Source organism: Oncorhynchus keta, chromosome 11 (genome assembly GCF_023373465.1).
Source record: "Oncorhynchus keta strain PuntledgeMale-10-30-2019 chromosome 11, Oket_V2, whole genome shotgun sequence".
NCBI lineage: Eukaryota > Metazoa > Chordata > Actinopteri > Salmoniformes > Salmonidae > Oncorhynchus > Oncorhynchus keta.
In genome coordinates, this window is record NC_068431.1 from 46,965,642 (window position 1) to 46,991,867 (window position 26,226).

A 26,226-nucleotide genomic window follows, 5' to 3' on the forward strand; every position below is an offset into this window, starting at 1 on the left:
TAGCTAGAGCAATTTCTCAAGTGAGAATTCTGCTAGGACTGTCTGAGCATGGTCTGAGTGGGGAAACTGAAAACTAGCTGTTATTGGCAAAGTGGTTTGGAACTCTTTCTTATTGGCCGATAAACTAATTTGTCACCAGGCAGGTAAAACCTCTATCCCAAGCCTCCCGAGTGGTGTAGCGGTCTAAGGCACTGCATCGCAGTGCCAGAGGCGTCACTACAGATCTGGGTTTGATCACTGGCTGTGACGCAGCCGGCCGCGACCGGGAGACCCATGAGGCGGCGCACAATTGGCCCAGCGTCATCCGGGTTAGGCTGGCTGGGTTGTCCTTCGCTCTCTATCCTACCAAAACAGGCTGAAATTTCAGGTGGTCTTTTCAAACAGCCGTTACACTAAAAGGGCATTATCATATTTTTCACAGTATTATTCAAACCTCATAGTGTGCTTAGAAAGATGGAAATCCGCACACTGGCAAAAAATAGGAAATATCCAAAACCTCAGTGTGGAAAGACTACATATAAAAACACAGGAAATCACATCTTTGACTGCACTGGGCCTTTAATAGCAGCAGAATTTTTATCAAATGGCTGTTAGTGAACAGTGTCTATTTCCTCTCATTCACGCATCTGGTTGAGGGATTCTTTTTTTTTTAGAAGTGGGATAGGATAGTATTGGATTAAAACTTAGCCTACAGGAACAATGGCAGGGAACCAGGAAGTTGTCAAACTATCTAACTACTTAATGGGAATCTCCATCTACAATGAGGAAATTAAACAAATTGACAGACGCTCATTCATCAAACTGAATGTTTGGTAGGCCATTTCTGCACTTCCTGTTGGTGAGACAATCATTAGAATTAAGAGCCTCTTCACACTTACTACACTTTTCGTAAAAATACCGTCAGTTACACATATTACTCAAATGTAAACATGAGTACTTGCTACGTGTCGACACTCGGCCAACAGTCGCCCCCCTTGAAGCAGGGCAGTGTAAACAGAATAGTCTCGTTGAGCCAACACTCCTACAGTATAAATGCTAACAGCAGAGCAATGTTTTTAAAACAACTTAAATGTTTAGACATTTTCCTAATATTTGAGACTTGTTTTATTGAGTTTATACCTGAAATTGCTTTAACAGGCTGTTACATTCTGAAAATGTTGCAGTAGCTGCCAGCTGCACTGAGCCACATTTAACTATGGAAGCCCATCTCCACAAACAAAAACTAAAAACATGTCAAATGCAGATCATACAAATAGGAGATGTTTTTTCATTTGTAACATTGTGTGGTGATTTCAGAGGTGGCACCACAGGTCTCAGAGTGGTGGGTGGGTAATTTTTTTCCGGGGGCACCAGCGTTTTCCTGGTCTGGTAGTAGGCTAACCGAACCAACTTCGGACCCTAGTTGTAGCGTATGACATAGTAATAAATCACAAAAAAAAAATGTTTTATATGGGCTATGTATTTTTTTTTCTATATGGGCTGTGATGGGAACACATTATTTTTCTAATCAGGTCATATGGTTTAAAAAAACTCCTGACCCTACTGAGGATGAAAACATTAAAACCCTTTTTGATTTAGATTTTATTTAACTAGGCAAGTCAGTTAAGAACAAATTCTTATTTACAATCACAGCCTAGGAACAGTGGGTTAACTGCCTTGTTCAGGGGCAGAACGACAGACATTTTGCCTTGTCAGCTTGGGGATTCGATCTAGCAACCATTCGGTCACTGTCCCAACGCTCTAAACACTAGGCTACTTGCCGCCCCTTTATAATATATAATAATATATAATAATATAATATAATAATATATAATAATATATAATAATATAATACACAAACAAAAGAGACCATTTCGATTGGACAGTGAAACCAACAGGGCTGAGCTTGCTGCATGCAGGGTTGCATTGTATATACTCATACAGTTATCAGAATGTTGTCGATGGAATACTTCCAGTCAATCATTTTGGATGAACCCCTAAGGTCGATCTCCGTGCCCCCGCTGAAATCTATTTAGCGTAATAAAAAAGTCACCATAAAAATATGTCTGTTTGAATATAAACGTAAAATAATTGCCTATTTTAGGCTATAAATACATAGCTACGGCTATTAAAACATGACCTTGAGTTTTCCCTGGCCAGACCCAGAACGCATAGGCTTCTCTAGACTACCTGCAGCTGTGGTTGTTATCAGTAGGCTACAGTTGACCAGACTGAAGCACAGACTAATTGTGCATGTTGACAAACATGAGGCACTTTATGTGTTTTATGGCGGGTATGAGCTTCCATATCAAACAGCTCGTTGCAGTGAATTCACTTATACCCACGTTTTCAGTCGCAACTGTTATAAGTGAATTCACTGCAACGAGCTGTTTTATATGGAAGCCCATGTTAGTCTGTGCTTCAGTCTGGTCAACTGTATCCTGGTGCTGCCTTTTTTATTTATTTTATTTGATCTAATCGACCAACTTCATTTTCCATTATTTGAATTCCATTTTGTTTTTTTGGGAGGGAGTGAGCTCAATGCGCAGTTTCTCTAGAGATAAATCAGATCCAGGTTGAACTGTAGGTAGGGAGCTGTTTCCAAAAGGCCAATATTCTACTCAGTTTAGCGCATAAAACGTGGTAATTAACTACAATGACCATAATCCTTTGCGCATCTTCTTGACCGGTCTTTGTTTCTTTTACGCCTGCTACAGAAGAGAGAAGAATGCCGGATCGTCCGGTGATATAGAGAGCCGCTGTTGCTTCGCGGGCTATCTCTAGCTGAAAATACATGATCTAAGTGATTAATAGTTGGTATTCAGTAGTCATAAAAATATGCCTTATTTACTTTGAAGAACTACAAAATAGGGATTTGGTCAGAGAGCATAGGCTGCAGCTCTATAAAGATGACTTGGAATTAAATCATAAAATAATCAAATAAAACAAACGTAACATACACAACAACTGAAATACTGCATTACAGTTAAGTGAATAAATGATGGTCAATAAGTGTAAGCAGTAATGGACAGCCACGACCATCATGGGACTTGTAATTGTTTTATTGTGTGTTACAGCATTCAACCCACATAATGCATAGTCCCTTTAGTCTTTTAAGATAATCAAAACCAAAAACCGTGATTCTTTTTGAACCGAACCAAAACGACCTCAAAAAGCACTGATCGCTCAGCACTAGTCTCTATGCACACTCACGCACTCCAACACACACACATTAATTTGCACACACATGCATAACATGCCCACACATTTATATTGACTCTTTTATACTGACTCTACACACACACACTTACATTCATTCACGATATACGCTGCTGCTACTCTGTATCATATATCCGGATGCCTAGTCACCTTACCCCTCCCTATACATATCTTCCTCTATCACTCCATTATCCCTGCACATTCTAAATATGCTACTGGAACTGACCCTGTGCACATGGCTTAATAACTTCCTTGTTCTTATTTCTATTTGGTGTTATTTTCACTATGTTGTTCACTGCATCGTTGGGTTTAGAGCTCGCAAGAAAGGCATGTCACTGTACATGTGCACGTGGCATTAAAACGTGAAACTTACCACATGTAATGATTTGCATGATATTGATCAAAGTGAAGCCTGGTTTGTTGCAATGTTCAGAGGTAGACCTACTGCACTTTGTATTTGCATGAGCGGGTCAATCGTTCATTTTTGATAGGATAACGTTACTTGATGAAGACTTGCTTTTAGCAACTCTGCGCTTTTGTCTTGAAGCTAAAATGTAATGAGTGTAGCCTACAGACGACAAAATAAACCCTTTAATTGTCTGCACATGCTTGTGAATTATTGCTTTATTCAAGAGTGTAATATGATTTGGTTGCATTATTCAATAGCTTAGTGTAATATGTTTCAGAAGAAACTGTCATTGTTGAATAGTTTGTTCTTGCTGCCTAGTGGCTACTGTGATATTTAGTCATTTAGAGCTGATGACCAAGAATGTCGCGTTGCCAGCGACAACGACATGTAAGGCAAGGATGTAATGTGAATTTAAAACGAGAAATCTCTTTCGCCACTCCGCTCCTCAGACTCTCCTTCATATCTCTTAGTGTGAATAGGGCCTTAGAATATCAAAATAGAGACAATCCCTTTACAGAACTGCAACAAAGAAACACACAACGCCACTACCACCACAAACACCAACAAAAGATAGCTAATTGTCTCCCCCCAGGGAGCTGGTTATCAGTATAATTAAATGGCTCGATACTGTGCAGCACACCACACCAACCAAAGCTGCAAGTTGAGTTTAAAAATGCTGTAGTTTGAGCATGGTTCCCCGAAAACACCAAAACAGGTTCAAATCAAATCAAGCTTTCATTATCCAGCAGACATGGAACGCAACGCAATGTGCTTTACAGGAAAAAAACAATGATACCATTTGCTACCCGGGCTGCACCTCATGATGGAAAAAGCCAACAATTAAACCCTGCCAGTGTCATCCTGTGCCATATGACTTCCAGTCCAACAGTACCACAAAGGATGGAAAAATACCCTGGGAAACCCAAATAACCTCCGTTCTCCTCTACTGTATCAACGTTACAGAGGCAGACAGTGCACCACTTTATAAAACCAGGACTTTGTTTCAGACAGGTGAGAGAAACAAGCAGCACAGTACTCAAAATATAGAATTAACATAACATATTTTTTTCAATCATTCATAATGATGAACGACAGCGTGTTCCAGGTACTGGTGAGAGAAGCAGCTGTGATGTGATTTCATGTCGTGCCAGACCTTCTGCTCCCTACGAATGAGATTCACTGAAGAACTTAGCACATCCCAGTCTTTGATTACCCAACATCCCTTTTAACTTTGTTGGACCCGACGGTCGCCTCTTAATTAAGCTTTGAAGGAGCGGCCAGATCGAAACAGAAAGGTGTCTTTTTACTTTTTTTTATCCAACTACCTTTAAAACCAGGACGTTGCTGACTAGAACTAGACGGCTGTTAGTATCCATATGCAAAGAAAGCACCAAGCACTCGAATGAAGGGAAAAACAACATTGATTTATTTATAGTGCATTAGGAGCATTACAAAACCAGCTTTGAAGTCAATTTTTAACTTAAACAAAACTATGGTGTAATATAAAACAGCAGACACTCTTACTAATAGGAGCGCAAACAGATGCCACTCCATTGTTAAGACGACATGGCAGCTACAAACACTGTTGGATTGATCCTGCAACCCTCTGGTATCATCACCTGCTATATCATTTCACTACATGCAATTTGAGTGAAGGTTGGTGAGTATCTATTGAGAAAGATTATGCAAAGACCATTGACATTCCTGACATGAAGGAGAACAGACTTCCTGAGGTTTGTCAGTCGCGCAATACGAGTCATCACATCATGCACCAAAATGTGCTTCCTGTGAAACACCAAGTCCTCCAGCATTCATCCAGCAGTATTATCAGCAGATTTTTGGCTTTCATAATTTAAAAAGTCAGGAAGAAAGATATGCTAATGAAGACACAGAGCTGCCATCCTATCTGAGCGGTGTGGAACATAAATAAACCTTGGGGGTGAGTACAGTTTATGAGCAGGAGCCACACAGAACACACAGCGGCATATATTCTCAACTGACTGCCTCAGTAGCAGACGGCGCTGCATGCCTTTGACAACATTTTCTCGTAAAAGGCCAATTCTATTAAAGAGACTTACCAACGCCAACCCTCTCCAATCTCCCCCACCTGCACAGGCCTATATCCATTCACATCGATAAGATATTTCGAACTTCAGCCAGCCTTCTATTTATATTTCTGTAGAAAAGGTTAATTGCAGCCGTTTTGTGAACACAAAGGTATGATTCATCAGAAAACACTGTCAGGGGAGACAGTGTCAGAGTCAAGGACTCTGAAATTTAGAGAAACCTTTCAAGCATTATTACTTTTGTGTTGAAGATCCTGAGTATTGTGTAATCACATTTAGATTGGGTTTTTGAGGATGTGTGCTGTTCTCATTGTATAACCGTACTGAATTGACAGGGAGGGGGCACAGAACATGTAGGCTTGATGAGTATTGGAGTGTCAAACCAGGAGAAAATGTGGTACTATTGGGTTTAGCTGCCTATCACAGTGGACTGGGGGATCCTATGGCATTGATGGCATTGCTGTACCTGCCAGGGTAGATGCACACTCCCCTAGATACAACATTAATGTAAATGCGGTGGAGGGCTGAACAGATTTTTTTGTTTGTCAAAATCAATGTGGGCCAGAAAAAGGGCAGCTATTTGATATACATACTTTCTATCTAGTTTTAGATTAGTTTATTTAGTATTTTACTTAAATAACTATTTTCCCTCGGATGCTATTATACTGGGCTTTTTTCCTAACCAGGAAATCAGGGTGTTGTGCTTCTCCATACACCATGGGGAAAAAATCCACTTCTGTTTAATTTCTTGTCAATAACCTTATAATTAGGCCTAGTAATGAAACATTAGGCCTATGATGTCATTTCCTGAGCAGATCGTACAGCTTATACTAATTCGTCTTATGGCCTTGTCTTTCAGTGGTTAACACGGGGGCCGAACAATCCTATGGACATTGGCTGAAGAATACAGATGGGGAAGAATGATTATATAGTGCAAGTGTAAACAACTGAATATCATTGCTGGTTTTACCAGTGTCCTTGAGGCGAGGATGAAACGAACTGTTAAGGACTTGGAATTGCCTTGAATTCCCATTGAACTTCCAGTTATTTCATGGCTTCCGGGCAGTGCACCTTTGCCATTCCTCCCAAGCATGAAATCTGCACCACAGGCAGAGGCTATATTTAGGCCTGAGTGAGATCACTGCAGACGAACACACAGACCAGGCTCCATAATAATCTCCAGCTAACACACAATCACACATTAATACCCACCAACTCCTCCTAAAATACCACCCTGTCCCTGGATCTCTGGTTATATGTTAGCATACAGACATCCACACATGCTGCTCTCTCCACGTTGAAAACGGCCATATCTAGAGAAAGGGGAGAAAGCTACGCACACAGATGGAGGCCATTCCGCTCCGTTACAGTAGGCTACATGGAGGAACCACAGAGGAACCTATAATGAGAGGGCTAATGTCACATCATGCCATCTAAAAACACATCACACAACGTATAAAAGTCAAAATAGTAGCTGGGCAGGGCTGGGCAGGGCATGGCTCAGTATTAAATGTTACAGTTCCACTCGTTATGTTTGTCATTTTTACAGGGGAAAGGCTATTTTGCTGTCGTAACGGAAGAGACAAAGAGCTATATGCAATGGTAAAATATGTTGGTTTATAGCCCTAGCCTGTACTTTGATGATGATTGAGAACCTAAATATATCATGTGAGAATTGGTGGCTTCAGCTTAAATTAAGCTTATAAGCAACACCCCATCAGGACTGGGGTCAAGTCCATCTCAATTCAAATCAATTTAGGAAATAAACGGTTTTATATACAATTACGGATACAGTTATGGTAGACGTTTTTGGAAGAAAATGTTGAAATTGACTAATTGAAAATTATTTTTCCCATGCTGTCATTTTTGGTTTAGTCTCGAGTCAGTGCACGTGAGTGCATTTATGTTCTGGAATGATTAGCCTGAACATATCTCAGGCAGAGAATTGATGTAACAGTAAAACTGTGCACATTTAGACTTAATACATTGTTATTTTACAGATTTACCTGCCATGCCATTTACCTCAAACACTGAACACTAGAACACTGAAGGTATATTCAGAATGTTGGGTACTGTGGGAAATTCTCAGTGTTCTCTATGTTAATATAATGTGTGGATAGGAAAATTCATACATTCCATGCGTCTGTTTACTTAAGGGAGTTTACTCAAACAGGGCATGGACAACTGGAATTTCAACAAAAGGTACAGTATATACATCCACTCAGAAGGCATCTCTCTGGTTAACTCATGATGTGCTTTGCTAGTCATGTAGGCTACATACTGCATTCAGAATTGAGACATTTTATGGTAATAATCAGCAATGAATGATACAGAATGCACCTTTCAATATCTAATATAAATGATCTATCTACTGTATGGTAAAGAATATGGAGACCGTCTCAATTCCTATTGCTATAAAGAACTACAAACAGAGCCTGAAATTCCATTCAAAATATTCGGATAAAATGAAGCCAAAAACCACACACATTCATCAACAACCATGAGCCTTTCAATCTAGCCTGAAGCACGACGCAATGTACCAATGTGAGTTTTCACTTGACACTAGCCAGAATTGGCAGCATTGATATGGTCTTTGCTCCTGAGGATGCCAGTCCTCCAAACCAAATTAAGCCAGGTTACTGTTCACTAGTGAGGAGATAACCTGATCCCCACCATTTACATTCAGCTAGCCTAGCAGGGTGACTGACAGAGGACATGATAGGGGGGCATCTCTCACACAGAAGGGGGAGATGGAAGGAGGAGAGCCTGGAAGCACCTTCCCTATTCTGCCCTCCCCCCTCCAGAGAAGCAGCAGCAGTAGCAGCAGACGACAATAACTCCTAAACCAGGGTGCGCCAGACGCCCTGACAAAGGCATGCAGCCTCCTCCCAAGCTTGCTGTGGCGGCCAGCAGTCTTTGCCGGCGGATAAACACAGCCCCAAGGAGGGCGGAGGGTGGCGGACGTGTTCCTGGCCCCTGAAAAATCTAAATGGGCCACGGCCATGGATAATGAGCCACACTGCTCTAGAGGACAGTGTTCCGCTAGTTGGCCAGGCACAAAGGAGGGTATTAAATCGACCGCTCTCGACACGCAACAATGCTCCCATCATATTCCGCCCAATTAGGCTGCAATGAGAGAGGGGGACAGAACAACAACTGAAAAAGAAAGCAGAAAATACACCACCACCATAGCATGATGTGCATAACAAATGGTTATTTATTAAGATGTGATTGCCATTTCTGTCTTTACTCACATGTAGGCAGGAGAGAGCGGCGAGGACCTGGATGTCTTAAGAACTGGCACTGGGAATTTCCAGCTGACAGGAGAACCGCTTTTCCATTTCAACGGCATTTTGTTGTCACCAGCACGGAGCTACAGCGCTAAGAACGGCAAAGAGCCTTTCCACGAACAGACTTCCAGCGAGGGCTTCCATCCCACTCTGCCCACTCGGATCAGAGGGAGGGAGAGCAGCAGCGACAGGGGTGGAGTGGTACAGGCAGCAGCAGTGCAGGCTACACACAGGTTTATGACACTAGTGGCAGAAGTGAGAAGAAGCCAACGGATCCTATCTCCTGTGCCTACTGGGCCAACTCACAGTCATCTCCTGTTAGAGGGGGAAAAGCTCTCCGGTCTTGTCGCCCTTTGAGGCTGTGCCAACTCTAGCCCAGCAGCTCAACAACAGTGCCACCTTGTTAAAGGAGCGGCGACTGCAGTGCTGGGCTTGTTATAGGGAGAGGTGGAGGGAGGAGTAGATAAAGGGAGGGGGGAAAAACGCTAGCATCTGCCCACCCTTAGAGAGCAGTGCCTAAAATACTACTAGTTTACACTGGGATATAAAAAGGAAAGAAAAAAATTACATTTGGATTTCTTTGAGAAATATCAAAGTAAATTTGGAGTCACGTGATGAAATGTGTTGTCGTCCTACTACAACTGGTCGGGAAAGCATGCAGTTTATAAGGCTACAGACTAAATAAACAGTGAACTTCACAGGGTGGTGAAAGTGCAAGGTGATGAACTTGATGCTCCTTTCCAATAAATATCGAGGCTCTTATTCTGGTGACATGATCATCGATGCTTGGCTGCCGTTAAATAAAAAATAATCTCTCTATTTTGTCCATAATAATGTCATCATGAACGCTATAGGTGGTCTCGAGCTAACAGATAGCGCTGGTGGCTAACAGTCTCTAGCTAACAGATAGCGCTGGTGGCTAACAGTCTCTAGCTAACAGATAGCGCTGGTGGCTAACAGATAGAGCTGGTGGCTAACAGTCTCTAGCTAACAGATAGCGCTGGTGGCTAACAGATAGCGCTGGTGGCTAACAGTCTCTAGCTAACAGATAGCGCTGGTGGCCAGAGCACACGTGCCACTACCAGAGTGGGTACACTCACTATACAACGCAAGCATTTCACAAGTCAATTTGATGGAAACATCTCTTGTTTTTAAGCAGATTTTTGAATGTTTGCATGAAAATCTGTCGCGAATTGGATGGAAACCTAGCTTGTGCGACTTCACACAAACCTGCATAGGTGTAATTCCAAGTAGGACAAAGAGTATATCATAAAGATATCATTACAGTTCTATGGACTACATGGCCCCCTACATCTTTGGAGGGAATGTATATTCCCCACGCCGATGAGCATAATATGCAAGCATGACAGATTGTACACTGGTATACACAATGAACATGCCATCTCTCATTCCATTGGACTCATCCAGTTAGATTGCCCCCTCAAAATTTGTCCCCTGCATGGCTGTCATCCACCGAGCCCTCTAGCAGGAACACAGTGTGCAGTCAGCCTTGGCCTTGCCTGAGGCAGCCAGCTGATCAAGATGAAACACTGAAACTCTTCTCCTCCTAAGACCAACATCCACCCAAGCACCGAGAGCAAAATAAAAGCCAAGAATAGAGCGTTGTGCAGCTCATTTCCACGATTACAGTTCCTCTTGTCTGAATAGCTCTGAAGGCCCTGTCAAGAAATCTATAGCAATGTCATTTCCTGTGCGCTACTTCCTTTTGGCAAGCCCGCTCTTTAGTCCTTTGTTTCAACACACTTCTCAAATCTCTTCTGCTCACAACGTCGTGAAAAATTACCCCTTGTGGAGCTGTGTCTCAAGATGGGAACCCTATAGTCAATCCTCTCCTGCTCTCTCACTCTGGAGCATTAGGGAATGTCTTCCAACCTGCCCGTAATCACTCCCTCTAGGTTGACTCACTATCTCGTCCCACAATGAGGGAGAATATCACAAGTAGAACCACTGCAGGTATTTTCACAGGAGCCATGATGTCTTGGGCCACTTCTTCACTGTGGAGTTCATTCAACAGAGGACACAGCCAGGTCTGTCAGGCAGGGTGGTCATGTGCTCGGTCTCGGCCTGGCAGGGAGAATCTTTTTTAAATCTTTTTACAGACAAAGGAAAACAGGGGATTAAAAAGCCTTTTGTCAGATGAGTGGGGATGGTGCTGAGCCAGATGTCAGCACATTTAAAAAAATAAAAAATAAATGATGAATGGTGTCTGTCTGAGTGAACAAAGAATTGTTGAAGATGTTCATTCAACAAACACCAAGACTGCCTCCGGATCAGAAAATGGAGCTCCACGTGCAGGTTACAGTAAACTGCACTACAGCCTGTTTCTGGAGCACTTAAGCTGCAACTCTTTATTTAGACACATACCTAAATCAAATTGGAGAGGAGAGGGAAAACATCTCAACATGGATTTGTCATGACACCAGATAGTCCTAAATGCAGAGTTGCACATTTAAAAAGACTGCGCTAATTATTTCACAATCATTGCAATGTTTCATCACGGAACCTATACCTTTTTCAAAAACAGAATGTCATCCGAACATCTATTGAAGAAACTGCATCATTGTTACCACCACAAAGCAACTGTTTGACTTCTGCCCTGCCAGCCACAACTGAACAGCACTATAAAGCACAAGACAGGCTGGGAACAAAGAGGGGAGGAGGCTAACCTGATCCTCCATAACCAAATACCTCCAGCTTTTAGAGTAAAGTCTGACAATGGCTGCATTTATCAGAGCCACGGTGAGCATCGATCTGTGGGCTTCTTTCAGAGGCCATTAGGGCCGCGGGCGAGAGTGATAGAGAGTGCACGAAAGGGAAACTCCTGAGCTCTGCAGACACACCAACCCTGGAAGACAGGCCAAAAGTCAGGAACACACCCTCACTGTGCTGGAACACAGCTGTACTCTCTCGGAGTCTCGTTATAACACACACACCCCATCACTGTTCTGGCAGGAACACACTGTACTAAAAGAACACATACACTGTATTAAAGGAAGTGTTGACCATCCACACACTTGCTTGTCCATAAGATTGTTGTGCATTGCTTTTTGTGCACCATGCCTATGTCTGACATTTGTACTGGCCAGTAGGTGTGTGTACACGCCTGTATGAGCATAAGAGGAACAAACAAGACAGCCCTCAAGATTCTGACTCTAGAACAGACAAACGTATACCATCTACTGGATGCAGAAGGAACTGTGCCTGTCTAAATACCAGACACACCCTCAAGCAGCTGACCGCACATGCTGTCACCACACAGTGTGGTTCCTCATCCCATCTATTACATTTTAGTCATTTAGCAGACACTCTTACCCAGAGTGACTTACAGTAGTGAGTGCTGTGAGAGAAATTACAAGGTTATGTTATAATACTGTTATTGCATCAAATGGTTGTTTTATGGAATAGAATAGTGGGTTCTTAGACCATTTTCATCTGTGTATGTTCTACTGAGGATGGGCCTCTGGGAGATTTAACACTGACAGGAGATTTACCATGTCTTTGGGTGATAAGCCTAACAAGACCGCATTCCAGAGCATGAGTTAATGTTTCTGTACTGGGGTACCAGGGGAAAATGGCTCCAGTATGGAGTTGGGGTACCAGGGGGAGATGGCTCCAGTATGGAGTTGGGGTACCAGGGGGAGATGGCTCCAGTATGGAGCTGGGGTACCAGGGGGAATTGGCACCAGTATGGAGTTGGGGGGCCAGACCCTGGTTTCTACACAACACGAACAGTTTTACAGCAGATACTGTCTGCTGTGAATTATAAGTATATTTCATACAAATCTTAGCCTTGTGACCCATTCCACACATCTGTTGTTTGTCATGTAGACTGGAGGGGGTGTATCTTGGCTATAAAAGACCTTTGAACCTTTGTCTCGGGGCTCTCAACGAATCATCTGAGAGTGATTTGTCGACCAGCCATCATTATCGTAGAGCACTCAATCGAGTCACTTTATGTGTGTGTGCTGTATTGACCTGCTCCCTTATTATTAAGTGAATAAAGATTTAGTTTAAGTATGACTCTGACTTGTTAAGTTAGTCTCTCGTAATTTGATAGTAAAGAAATTAACCACCACAGTGCATACATTTTTTGTACTGGTCCCCCGCGGGAATCAAACCCACAACCATGGTTATTACAAGCGCCATGCTCTACCAACAGCCAAATGGGTTAATCACATCTATCAGTCTATCCAGCTGTCACAGGAATGGAAAAACATTGATGACACCAAAGTGAAGAGCCCAGAGGGCACAGGCGATCAAATCAATCAAAATGTCAGTTACATTTACATTTAAGTCATTTAGCAGACGCTCTTATCCAGAGCGACTTACAAATTGTTATAAGTGATTTAGAATCGCTCTCCCTCAACAACAACACTCTACTGTCTACATTTGGATAGATTCAACTAAGAAGAACCATGTAAAAAACAAAAGCAAAGGCCCTAAAAGGCATTGATCTGAAAATAATCTGCATTTGGCATTATCAAAGCATTTCTGTGTTGAGAAATAATTCTGCTGAAAGTGATAGTTGAGAGAAACTCACCCAGCGTAGAAAATCTCAAAGACTGTGGTAGCGAAAACAGAAAAGGGGCGTTAGCCTGGCATCAGAGGGATCCGTGATGAAAGCAGAGGCCCAGCAGGTGCTGAAGACGGAGGAGCTCTGCTGAGGGGTGCAGCAGCAGCAGGCAGCTTAGAACCAAGCTAAAGGAGCCTACCTCTACCCAAGAAACACACGATGAATGCCTTCTCACATTCTCTGTTTTGGAACATCTCCTTTTTAGTTATGATCCACTTTTAGTCAAACAACACAAACTCTGGCTAGGCCCAAATAAAACAAACCAAGGAGTAGTGAAATAGTACTGGTACTAGTATTAGGTTTCACTGATTGTTTTACCTTTCACCTTAATGGTCAATGAGATTTATCTTTCTTAAACATCTTTTAAGTGGGATGCAGGGGTGCTATTGGTTAACTGTTAGTCGTTGAAAATACATTTGACGAGTCATGCTTTTCAGTCTATAGGTTCATTTTCATAATTAAATTGGTGCCAGAATTCAACAACTGGAAAAGTGTTGGAGTCGACTGGAATTAGTATTTAGCTAAAAACAGTCATGTACAGTGAGTGAGTTTATTGAGTTAGAAAGTAGCTTTCTTATGTCAGCTAATGGCCGTCTCTAGCCACGAGCAAGACAGAGCGGAGACTCGTTGCTTGGCTCGTCACAGACACAGGCTGCAGGGAGCAATGGGAGAGAGAAGCAGCACGAAGCAGCTAACAAGAACAGCTACAGTATTAAGCTAGCAACCAAAAACGTTTCACAGCATTTCTCTCCTGTTCTACTGGTTTTCATATCAATTTTCTTTCGTTGTCCAGAAGACAAAGGCACAATCCTAGTCATATTAACAACCCATCCTAGTTGTTGCATATTTACATTCCCCTCTTTTTACGTTTCAAACTGATATCTTCATCTCTGTCACATAAAACGGTTTGAGTCAGGTGCTTCTTTGAGAACAGCGTTTTCCCACATATTCCATTTTCGCAAATGTTTGAAAATGATATAGCACATTGAAGTATTACATTGACTGCTTCATTACAATAGTTCCATGTTCAATAATATGAGACGATAGGTTTGCTATTGTCGCACGTTTTTTAAGCTCTTACTTAAAAAGGTCCGTTCCTTGTACCCATGCATAGCTAATTCAACATCGGGCACAGCATAACTTCAGACACTAGCGAATGGAGGACCAGATCACCTCCAACTTTTGCAAATAAAGTTTTGCAAATAAATACTCCCTTCTAGCTAGCTGACCACCAATTTTCATTACAATTTCAATAAGTAAAGTTATGTTATGAGAGTTTTCCAAAATGTATATAAACATGTTGTGGGAAACGCGGTATATTGTAAAATTCGACTGCGTGACAGACCACACTATTTAATGTCCAGATTTGCTAATGTTGCTAGCTTAGAGTACTATGATGGACACCTTCTTCACTTCTTATGAGAAGCACTTGGAGGAAAGTGGGTGGAGGGAAAAACCCAGACAAATCTCAAACTACAACGAGTCTTGGTTTTGTAGCAACCAGAGCAGGCACAAAGTGCTGGCTCCCTTGTACCAGCAGGCTCCAGCGACCAAGGAGCACATTACAGTGCTGGCCTGCTTCAACACAACTTGGGAGGACGTCCCCCCCATTTATCTACCCCAAGTGTTTCCCCGGCGGCCACTACACACTGAAATATAACCCCTTGTATGGACAGTCAAACTGTAGCTACATTGACAGGGACCTGTTCAAGAAGTGGTTTCAACACTTCATTCAGCATGCAGTCTAGGAGCGTCCTCTCCAATGGGCACAAGAGCCACATGGACCCGGAGGTGCTCAAGGCGGCACTAAAGGAGGGGTTATACTTCCACCACACTGCACCCATGTCCTGCAGCCGCTGGACTTGGCATACTTTGGCCCTTTAAAGGCTAAGTTCTTCAAGGTATCTGGAGTCCTCAACCATTTTGACCACTTCCTACATGGTAAACACATCAGAATTTGCCAGAGTATTCCGCTACCCTATCAGGACTTCAAGGACATGCACTCTGTAGTGGAAGGGTTTAAGAAGTGTGGCCTCTTCCCTTTTGTCCCTTCAGCCATAGAAGGGACCCGTTTGATGTAGTCTTGGTCCCAACAGGGTCCTAGCACCGCCTCTCCTGGAACCAGTAGCACTGTTCCGTCCACCAGCACCTCCTCTCCAGCGACCACAGGGGGACCCTCGGCCCCTGCTCCAGTCCCGGCCCCTGCTCCAGTCCCAGCCCCTGCTCCAGTCCCAGCCCCTGCTCCAGTCCCAGCCCCTGCTCCAGTCCCAGCCCCTGCTCCAGTCCCAGCTCCAGTCCCAACCCTAGAAGAGCACGCCGTAATAGAGGTGGGGCTGATAGGGATGGACATGGGGTACATTCTTACCTTCCTGAAGTATCGGCCAGACCAATACAGAAGACTCCCTGTGGTCGCCACATGCCTCACTGAGGAGGAATACAAGCACCAGTGAAGAGGGGTGAGTAGGAGAGGGCAGAGGAGAAAGAGTGTTTTGGGCAGCCCTCAGAACACAGAGGGCACAGGAGAGGGCTGCCATGGATGAGAGCGTCAACGCCATTGCCTCTGCTGGAGCCCCCACTGGAACCACTCCTGACAGGTGCATCACCACCGCCAGTGCCTCCCAGTGTGCAACACCTTCAGGAGCCGCCGGAGTCCCCAGCTGAAGGCGGCGGCCGCGTGCCTGCTCCCTCAGCCACACCATTGTCAGCCCATCAACCCCAGCATTACAAACACCAGCTCCTCCATGCCATCGTCGGCGGTTTGATCCACCACCAGCCCCCGTCTGTCACCACCGAAGCGGCCTCCTCTGGACCAACTACCTCCTCAATCTCCCCTGGTCAAACCACCACAGCTGCCTTGTCTGGTGCCCCTGGCCCCTGCAATTCAAATACAGCCACCTCCACAGGTAAATACACATTAAATTATTAACAAAAAGTACACTGTTTGTTGTGTTGTATAAAACTGGTGTTGAAAAAATAAAAATGTCTCTTTACATATCTACGGTCCATAACACCAGCCCACAAGGCATGTCCACCTCCTCAAAAATGTCTGTAGCTTCCTCCAGAGGATGTATTCACAAACTGGTACCCCCAGGGGTACGCGCATTGGTGTTGGGGGTACGCCAAATAAAAACGTGATTCACATTTATATTTTCCAACTGGGCTATGCATTTGCGTGAGGTTTGTTTCTCGCCTGAGCAGCCTCGTTTCACTGCCAAAAATAAAACATCACATTAACCGTTACTCTCTCGCGGGAATTCCACTAACGGTCAGTATGTAGTTAAACGTAGCTGCTGCTCATTTTGTTTGCTCAAAAATGGATAAATAGTTTCGAAAAAGTAAGGCCCTCGTCCATAGACACATACCAGCTCTACTGGTAGTACTACTACTACCAGCAGTACTACTCCTGCATCTGTCGAAGAGAAGTTGTTCTGCTTCCACGAGCACATCCAATGTTAGCATCAGTAATTCTACATTTGTTGTTAGCCCAGCTAGCATGGACACTGACAGTTGTGAATCTGATGCAGCCGAAGAGCTACAGCACCCTTACCCGGGAAAGCACCGAACAACTGACAGGGATGTTGGACCATCGAAGAGGTGCAAATATGATGACAACTACATTGATTTGGGGTTCACTTATATTGGGAGTAGTGCCTTTCCTCAGCCACAGTGTGTCAAATGTGCAAAAGCACTATCTCACAACTCAATGAAACCTTGCGCAGACATTTAAAAACAAAACATGGCAATTTGAAAAATAAGCCACGGGAGATTTTGAGCGAGAATTAAGACGACTTTCGAGTAGTAAGACATGTATAAAAGCAACAGCTACCATTAATAAGAAGGGGCTAGAAGCGTCTTATATGGTGAGCTTCTCTATCCTGCCGATGCATGGAAAATCCCGCCAGCTCTACATTATTTGTGTCATCGTTCAGTCACGACTCGTGAGACATAACATATTACAAATTTGAATGTCCCGTTGATAGGATATTCTTAATCATAGATCATCCATTTTATTTTCCATTGATTGCAAGTTGGCCAATAGTATGGATGGTAGTGGAATTTTACTCACTCGCCTACGAATACTCAGAAGGCAACCCGACCTCCGCCCCCTTTTCTTCCGTCTATTCTTCTTGCAAATGACGTCGGACTCGTCTTGGGCAGGGGGCGGTATTTTCACCTCCGGATGAAAAGCGTGCCCAAATTAAACTGCAGGCTACTCAGGCCCATAAGCTAGGATTTGCATATAATTAGTAGATTTGGATTGAAAACTCTAAAGTTGACAAAACTGTTAAAATAATGTCTGTGAGTATAACAGAACTGATATGGCAGGCGAAAACCAGAGGAAAATCCAACCAGGATGTACTATTATTTTGAAAGGCTGTTTTTCCATTTAAAGCCTATCCACCATACAAAGACTTAGGACCCAGTTCACGATCTCTATGGCTTCCTCAACATGTGACCAGTCTTTAGGCATTGTTTCAGGCTTTCACTCTGAATAATGAGGGAGATACACCATGTTCAATGAGAGGACAGTGGAAATTTCCAGACATGAACCAAGCACGTGATCGGGAGCGCGCATTTCTTGTTTACCTTTTCCATTGAAGAAGCTTTTGTCCGGTTGAAATATTATTGATTATTTATGACAAAAACAACCTGAGGAATGATTTTAAACATTGTTTGACATGTTTCTACTATCTTTTATTGTACTTTTTTGACTTTTCGTCTTGGTGTTGAGAGCGCCTTTGGATTTCTGATCTAAACACACCAACAAAACGGAGGTATTTGGACATAAAGATAAACTTTATCAAACAAAACAAACATTTGTTGTCTAACATGGAGACCTGGGAGTGCCACCAGATGAAGATCGTCAATGGTAAGTGATTCATTTTAATACTATTTCTGACTTTTGTGACACTCTCCTTGGTTGGAAAATGGCTGTATGGGTTTGTGTCTAGGCGCTGACCTAACACAATCGCAAAGTGTGCTTTCACCGTTAAAGCCTCTTTGAAATCTGACACAGTGGTTGCATTAAGGAGAAGTTTATCTGTATTCGTATGTTTGACACTTGTATCTTTTATCAATGTTTATGATGAGTATTTCTGTTATTTGATGTGGCTCTCTGCACTTTCACCGGATGTTTGTTTGAGACAATGCATTTCTGAACATAACACAACAATTTCAAATGAGGTTTTTGGACATAAAGATTAACGTTATCGAACAAAACACACATTTATTGTGTAACATGAAGTCCTTTGAGTGCCATCTGATGAAGATCAAAGGTTAGTGATTAATTTAATGGCTATTTCTGACTTTTGTAAGCCCTCTCCTTGGCTCGAAAATGGCTGTATGGTTTTCTGTGACTAGGTGCTGACCTAACAATCGTTTGGTGTGCTTTCGCCGTAAAGCCTATTTGAAATCGGAAACTGTGGCTGGATTTACAAGAAGTTTATCTTTAAAATGGTGTATCATACTTGTATGTTTGAGGAATTTTAATTATGGGATTTCTGTTGTTTTGAATTTGGCGCCCTGCAATTTCACTGGCTGTTTGTCGAGGTGGGACGCTAGCGCCACACTTGTACCAGAGAGGTTAACCTTTCTGGCGCAGGTGTTCTGCTAGCAACCCAACTCGACAACAACCGGTGAAATTGCAGAGCGCGAAATTCAAATTACAGAAATATTTAACATTCATGAAAATACAAGTGTCATACGTCAAACTAAAGCGTAACTTCTTGTTAATCCAGCCAGTGTGTCAGATTTCAAGAAGGCTTTACAGCGAAAGCATACCATGCAATTATCTGAGCTTCAAAAGTACTGGAGACAATATAAATGAGGGGAGACAATACATCTACATGCCTGAAGCACTGCCCTTAAATACAACCGATATTATGGTCGCGAAAATGACTGGAGGTTAGACGTAACAACAGTTACTGTTATTTATTTTTTTAAACAGTATACTTCGGTAGTCAGAGCTCACAGTCCTAATATACCATAGGCCTAAATGCACTGACGCAGTTAGAGCAGAATCTGTAACATAAAAAGCGTTTCCAGCTGAGGCACTCCACTAAAATCTTCATGAAGTGCTCTGAGAAGCCAAAATCCCTGAACAGCTGCAGCAACACACAAAAAGGCACAAATGACAGGGGCTTAGAGAAACCTCGCTGACACTACAGCAGCGCCAGAGAGGACACAGAGAAAAGATAGTCAAGAGAACAGCATCATTTATGCAAAAAAAATTGTCAACAGTCATGATCTTGTGAGTAATCTCCCATGGCGCTCCACAATCACACAACTTCCTACTTCATTAGCGTTACCGATGGTAGCTGACTTGCGAATAAAAACCCACTCACAGCTTAAGGCATTAGTCACCTGGTACAAAAACAACACGTCCTATGGAGGGGCCTGGAGACAGGCCCAAAGAGCAAAGTTAGCCCACACACACACACACACACACACACACACACACACACACACACACACACACACACACACACACACACACACACACACACACACACACACACACACACACTGAGCTGCATGAACACTGCGTACTTAGTCCATGTCTTTGTCTCACTTTAAGACGTAATTATGAATGGTAGTTAACAGGAATGTTCCAGTTCAAATACAGAAACTGAATAATGCAAATTATGTAACCGTTAGTAATTGCAATGATCAAAATAAACACATTATTTTTAGTTTAAAACTAAAATGTCCATCTCTGTCCTTGAGAGAAAGAGAGCAAACCTGACATAAAAGGAGAGAATACATTTTTTTTTCATGTTAGTCTAACTTCACATTAGGGTTGGGGCGGTATCCACATTTTGATACCCTTTCTGTACCATAACGGGGTATATATTACCCAATGTGCACACAAAGGGCACCATTTAAAAAATATATATAAATAATAACATAATTCTTTGAGGACGCACAAAACAATTGAGGCACATGGATCTTGATCCAGGAGGGGATTCAATGAGTCTGCTGTAACCAAGAAGCTTGATCTTGACAGTTAGCAAACCAAATGCATAGCTGGAGCCCTTAGCTGGATATACACAACCAGTCAAAAGTTTTGAAACGACTCATTCAAGGGTTTTTCTTTATTTGTACTACATTGTGGAATAATAGTCATCAAAACAATGAAACAACAAATATGGAAGCATGCAGTTACCAAAAAAATCAAAATATATTTTATATTCTTCAAATAGCCACCCTTTGCCTTGATGACAGCTTTGCACATTTTTGGCATTCTCTCAACTAGCTTCATAAGGTGGTCACCTGGAATGCATTTCATTTATCAGGTGCCTCCTTAAAATTAATTTGTGGAATTTCTTTCCTTAATGCGTTTGAGCCAATCAGTTGTGATGTGACAAGGTAGACAGAAGATAGCTCTATTTGGTAAAAGACCGAGTCTATGGCAAGAACAGCTCAAATAAGCAAAGAGAAGTGTAATTTATTTAACTTAGATTTCTTAGTTATATTTAACGTATAAGTGGCGCCACTGCGAGGTGGGAGTGTACCAACACCAAAATAACATTTTAAACGGTATTGAAAATCATACCGTCGGTATTTCAAAATATACCGTTTATACCGTATACCGGGGTATCGCCAAAACCTACTTCACATACTACTTAAGAGATGAGAGAGGATTATAATGGGTTGCTGAAATTGTACAGTGAAGTCCTTTAGTGAGTTGAGCTGAAAAGCAAGTGTTTGAAGTTACACATTCACACATAACATGAGAAAAGCAGAAACTGCTAAGATGAGGCACTTCAGACGAAAGTGAGGAATGTTGATTGATCGTGTATAGATGCAGAAAAAAAGTTGGACATACATTGCACAGTACCTGTCGTGCAGTCCGAGGGACATCGTCTCCCCTCTGTGTACAGGGTGCTCCATGCCCTCGCCAAAACCACACCCCTGAAAACAGGTCAACAATGCATTAATGATACTGTCCGGACTCTTCAAAGGAGGGTAAGTGCACCTATTAAGCCCACCAAAATCTTAGGCATTTCTAACATATACTGCCCTAAGTCCTGTAAGAAAAGATGAAAGATGAATCTCTCATGTGAAGTTTTATGACTTGACTTACACCATTTGTTTATGTACAATAAATATATTTGATAAAATATGTATAAAGTCCGGACTGGGCTTAACGGGTACTGAATGTACCCTTTAAGCTCACCTTTAAAAATATATATATTTTAATTCATTTCCAAATGTTGCAAACTTAACCTGACATTTATGTAAACTTAAATTATAATAATCGCCCCTAAAGTTATTTTTCATGCCAACCAGTACACACCTGATTCTACTAATCATAGACTTCAATCAAGACTTGAATAGATGAACAAGTGTGTTACTGCTTGGATTGAACAAAAACCTGCACCCGCACCGCCCTCTGTAGATCAGACGCCATGGACAAAGAACATAACACAAACGACTTTTACTTAATTATCTCAAAGCTGGCTCACATTTGCTGCAGTCATATTCTTGTTAATTAGTTCAACGTGTCTTCCTAAAGCCTGTCTGAAGACAGTTTCATATCTCCCTCTCTACTGTTGTATAGAAACACCTGTATGTATGAGGGACAACAAGATGACAATGTCCCGGACTGCTTGAGTAGTCGTCCAATAGTCATCTGCTTGTCCCTCATTTGTTTCTATTTTTGCCAACTACTTGTATGTCTTCCATCTCCAATATCCTTCAACGCTGGTCTTCTCTAGAATTGCAAAGGGTCGGAAACTTACCAGGACATTTCTGGAAATTCTTAATTGGAAGTTAAATAACTCAAAACTCATCAAAAAAGTTATATGGTAACAGTGAACCTTTTTTGTGGGACACACACACAAAGCAATTCTAGGTCTTGTGGCATATTGTGGTTAAACTATACCCATTCAATGGAATTGCAATCCTCTGCATGCACAGTGCATTCTTCCATCACATGTACAGCATGATTCTCAAGATCTTGCACACTAATGAGATGCTATTGAGCCCAAACTACTACACTGTGAGCCAAGGACTACATGCTTTCTGGTAAATTTATATATATATATTTTTTTTTTAATAGATATTTTATGACATGTGTTTTGGTAACTAGTAAATAGTAGCCTACAGCAAAGTATTATCTTACAAAGGAGTTGTTTAAACTAACTGCTTAACTATTTATCTGTACATGGAATTGTATTTTTTCCCTAATGTTTACAGGAAAATGCCACATGCATGATCTGATGTGTGGAGACATTTCACTGCAGATAATGTAGAAGGAAAAGCTGTGTACATTTGCAAATACTGTGCCAAATCATATGTGAAGAATGCAACAAAGATGCAGAATCATCTGGCCAGGTGCATAAAGTTCCCTCAGCGCTCACAACAAGCAACCTCTGACAAAAGTCCCTGTACTTCTATTCGAGGTGAAAATTATTAATCAGACACCTTACCGATAGTAACAACTCATGGTCCTCCTGGAATCAGAAGTTTATTTTAACTCAATGAAGGAACGTAGTCAGAGAAATGCTGATGAATGTCTTGCTCGAACTGTGTATGCAACTGGTTCACCTCTGACGCTCACAGGCAATGTGTATTGGAAGTAGGGTTGCACATTTTGGGGAATATTTAGAGGTGGAAACTTTCCATGGGAATTACTGGAATATATGGGAATTAATGGAAATATATGCAAATGTAATATTAATACAATTTAAATGTAGATGTTTTTTGCATTGGATACATTTACCATGTCATATGGAGACCGAAACATAAACATTTTACCTTATCATAAGGAGACATAATTGCAAGTGATTAAATCATTCCAATACAAATAAAAATATATTTAGTTACGAATTGATCTTTAATTAAATGAGTTGACTCGTCACATGGGAAGATTTCACTGAAGAACAAAAGAAAGAGACTGTTGAATGATCCACAATGATCCATCGCATCTCCCAAAAACATTTTCAACATACATCTGTCAAATGATAGTCTAGAAACTAAAGCTTTGGTTGTCTTCCTCTCTGGACCTCCTCCATGTCCACCTCTTGAACATCAGACTGCGGCCTCATCTTCATTGTCACTTTCCAACCTTGTTGAGGATGGCTCGTTATCTGACTCAAAAGCTTCAAATTTGCCCGGGTGGCCACCAATTGTGCAACTCTTATATCAGCCTGTTGCATGCTTTGGTGTGTGTTCCCAAACAACGACCAGTTGCGCGCTGAAGTGGCTGATGTTGGTGGGATTTGGCGGATGATGGAAGCCACAAGGGAAAGAGCCTCAGATCCACAATGTCCCTTCCACCAGGTGGCTGATGAGATATGTTGGCACGACTGCCATATTGCATCTCCACCCCAAAGCCCTTGCTTGGTAGTGCACTTCGCCAGACTGCCAATAACCTTGCCCTCGTCCAGGCCATATTGGGCTCCAATATATACGCTGCGGCGTGTATGGACTTCAGGCAGAAGTCTTGACGCTTTTGATGCATTTCAGAACTGCAGTTTCCTCTGCTTGGAGCAACAGTGAAGGGGGCAGGGCAGTACAGATCTCTTACATCTGCAAGCAGAGTCTGAACATCAGACAGGATGGCATTGTCTCCCTCAAATCAGTGCAATGACTACTCCTATAGGTTTCAGGAGTTTCAGACTGCTTAACACTCTCTCCCAAAATACATCATCCAGGAATATCCTCTTGATGGGGCTGTCCATATCGGCAGACTGTGATATGGCCATTTCTTGGAGACTCCTTCCCCTCCAGGAGACTGCCAAACATGATGGCAACACCACCCCAACGGGTGTTGCTGGGCAGCTTCAATGTGGTGCTCTTATTCTTCTCACTTTGCTTGGTGAGGTAGATTGTTGCTATAACTTGATGACCCTTCACATACCTAACCACTTCCTTGGCTCGCTTGTAGATTGTATCCATTGTTTCAGTGCCATGATGTCCTTGAGGAGCAGATTCAATGCATGAGCAGCACAGCCAATCGGTGTGATGTGAGGATAGGACTTCTCCACTTCATACCAAGCAGCTTTCATGTTCACAGCAGTCACCAGCAGTCACAGCAGCACAGCAGCCACCAGTGCAAATACCTTCTGTGGTCCAAGGTCATTGATGACTGCCTTCAGCTCATCTGCAATATAGAGGCCGGTGTGTCTGTGCTCTTGTTGAATACTGGTTGAGGGGTGGAGATGTAGTTCATTATTCCTTGCCCATGAACATTCAACCACCCATAAGAGATGATTGCAATACAGCCTACTTTCTCTATGATTTGCTTGACCTTCACTTGAATTCTGCATCCAGAAAATGTGTAGATGTCTGGTTGGAGGGGTGTATGCTGGGCGAGTTTGTTGTAGCAAAATGGATGCGGAGAATGTGAAAAAAACTTGAAGTGGGTGAATGTTTACTGGTTGCTCAGGAGGGACAGGGGAAGTCAGATCTGTGGAAGACATTTGACTTAGTTGTGGAAACTACTGATACAGAAAAAGGAGGGTATGGCCACCAGAGACTCTGGGTTCGCGCCAAGGCTCTGTCGTAACCGGCCGCGACTGGGAGGTCCGTGGGGCGATGCACAATTGGCCTCGTCCGCGTCGTCCGGGTTAGGCCGGTAGGGAAATCCTTGTCTCATCGCGCACCAGCGACTCCTGTGGCGTGCCGGGCGCAGTGCGCGCGGTGTTTCCTACGACACATTGGTGCGGCTGGCTTCCGGGTTGGATGCGCGATGTGTTAAGAAGCAGTGCGGCTTGGTTGGGTTGTGTATTGGAGGACGCATGACTTTCAACCTTTGTCTCTCCCGAGCCCGTACGGGCATTGTAGCGATGAGACAAGATAGTAGCTACTAAACAATTGGATTCCACGGAATTGGGGAGAAAAAGGAGTAAAAAAATATATAATAAATAAATAAATAAAAAGGGGGGTATACTGTAGGAGCAAGCATTTCCTGAGTATGATGTGTGCCCAACAGTTGCTGTTAATAAAACATTTCTGACCATTTTGAACAGTGTAAACAAGTGTACCAGGTAGTCTGTTCTAACAAAAACAAAAGATATAAAGCCTTTATTACAGCAGACTAAAAACATTTGCATGCATTATTTATTGCTTAGGATAACTATTTGAAGTTCCTTTTGTTATTTAATTATAAAACTAAAATGCTTGATTGCATTTCAAAGCATGAATGTCTCGTATGCTGTGTGATGGCATGAATGAACAACTTATTAACACAGTAGCCTATATAATAAAATATAGGCCTAAATACATTACGGAATTAAGACTAAACAGGACACGCTCTTAGGCTTACAGCTCGGTGGTAGTTATACCAAGGATACTATACAAAGCCTACTAATAATAACGAGATCACTTATTATTATAATGATGATCATGATAAGGAGATCAAGAGAAAGGGAGGCTATAGGAGCGAGAGCTGCGTGCATATTATGTATAACAAACAGGTGCTGTTAGATTACATTTTTCTGTCTGTTTGGAACAGTGTAAACAACACTAAATACATAAGTAATAGCAGTCTGTTCTCATAAAAACAATTATAAAGCCTTTATTTATATTTATTTTATTTAACTAGGCAAGTCAGTTAAGAACAAATTCTTATATTCAATGACGGCCTACTAAAAGGCCTCCTGAGAGGACAGGGGCTGGGAGTAAAAATAAATAATAAATATAAGACAACACACACATCAC

The 26,226-nt window shown here is 42.4% G+C and overlaps 1 protein-coding gene across 7 annotated transcripts in view; it reads right to left on the reverse strand.

Annotated features, from left to right (window-relative positions):
• The window catches only part of LOC118390400 (kelch-like protein 13), a 100,028-nt gene that overhangs the window by 46,307 nt on the left and 27,495 nt on the right, over nt 1-26,226 (reverse strand). For 2 of the 7 annotated variants that reach the window (XM_035780921.2, XM_035780922.2), the window contains exon 2: nt 21,398-21,471. The exons of 1 other annotated variant lie outside the window; for it this stretch is intronic. In XM_035780921.2, the coding sequence (XP_035636814.1) occupies nt 21,398-21,450 (53 nt within the window). In that variant the 5' untranslated portion in view covers nt 21,451-21,471. Of the gene's footprint in view, nt 1-8,927; nt 9,352-13,524; nt 13,544-21,385; nt 21,472-26,226 lie in introns of those variants that run through there. 4 more of the 7 variants (XM_035780917.2, XM_035780918.2, XM_052457336.1 and 1 more) reach the window with 3 other exon arrangements.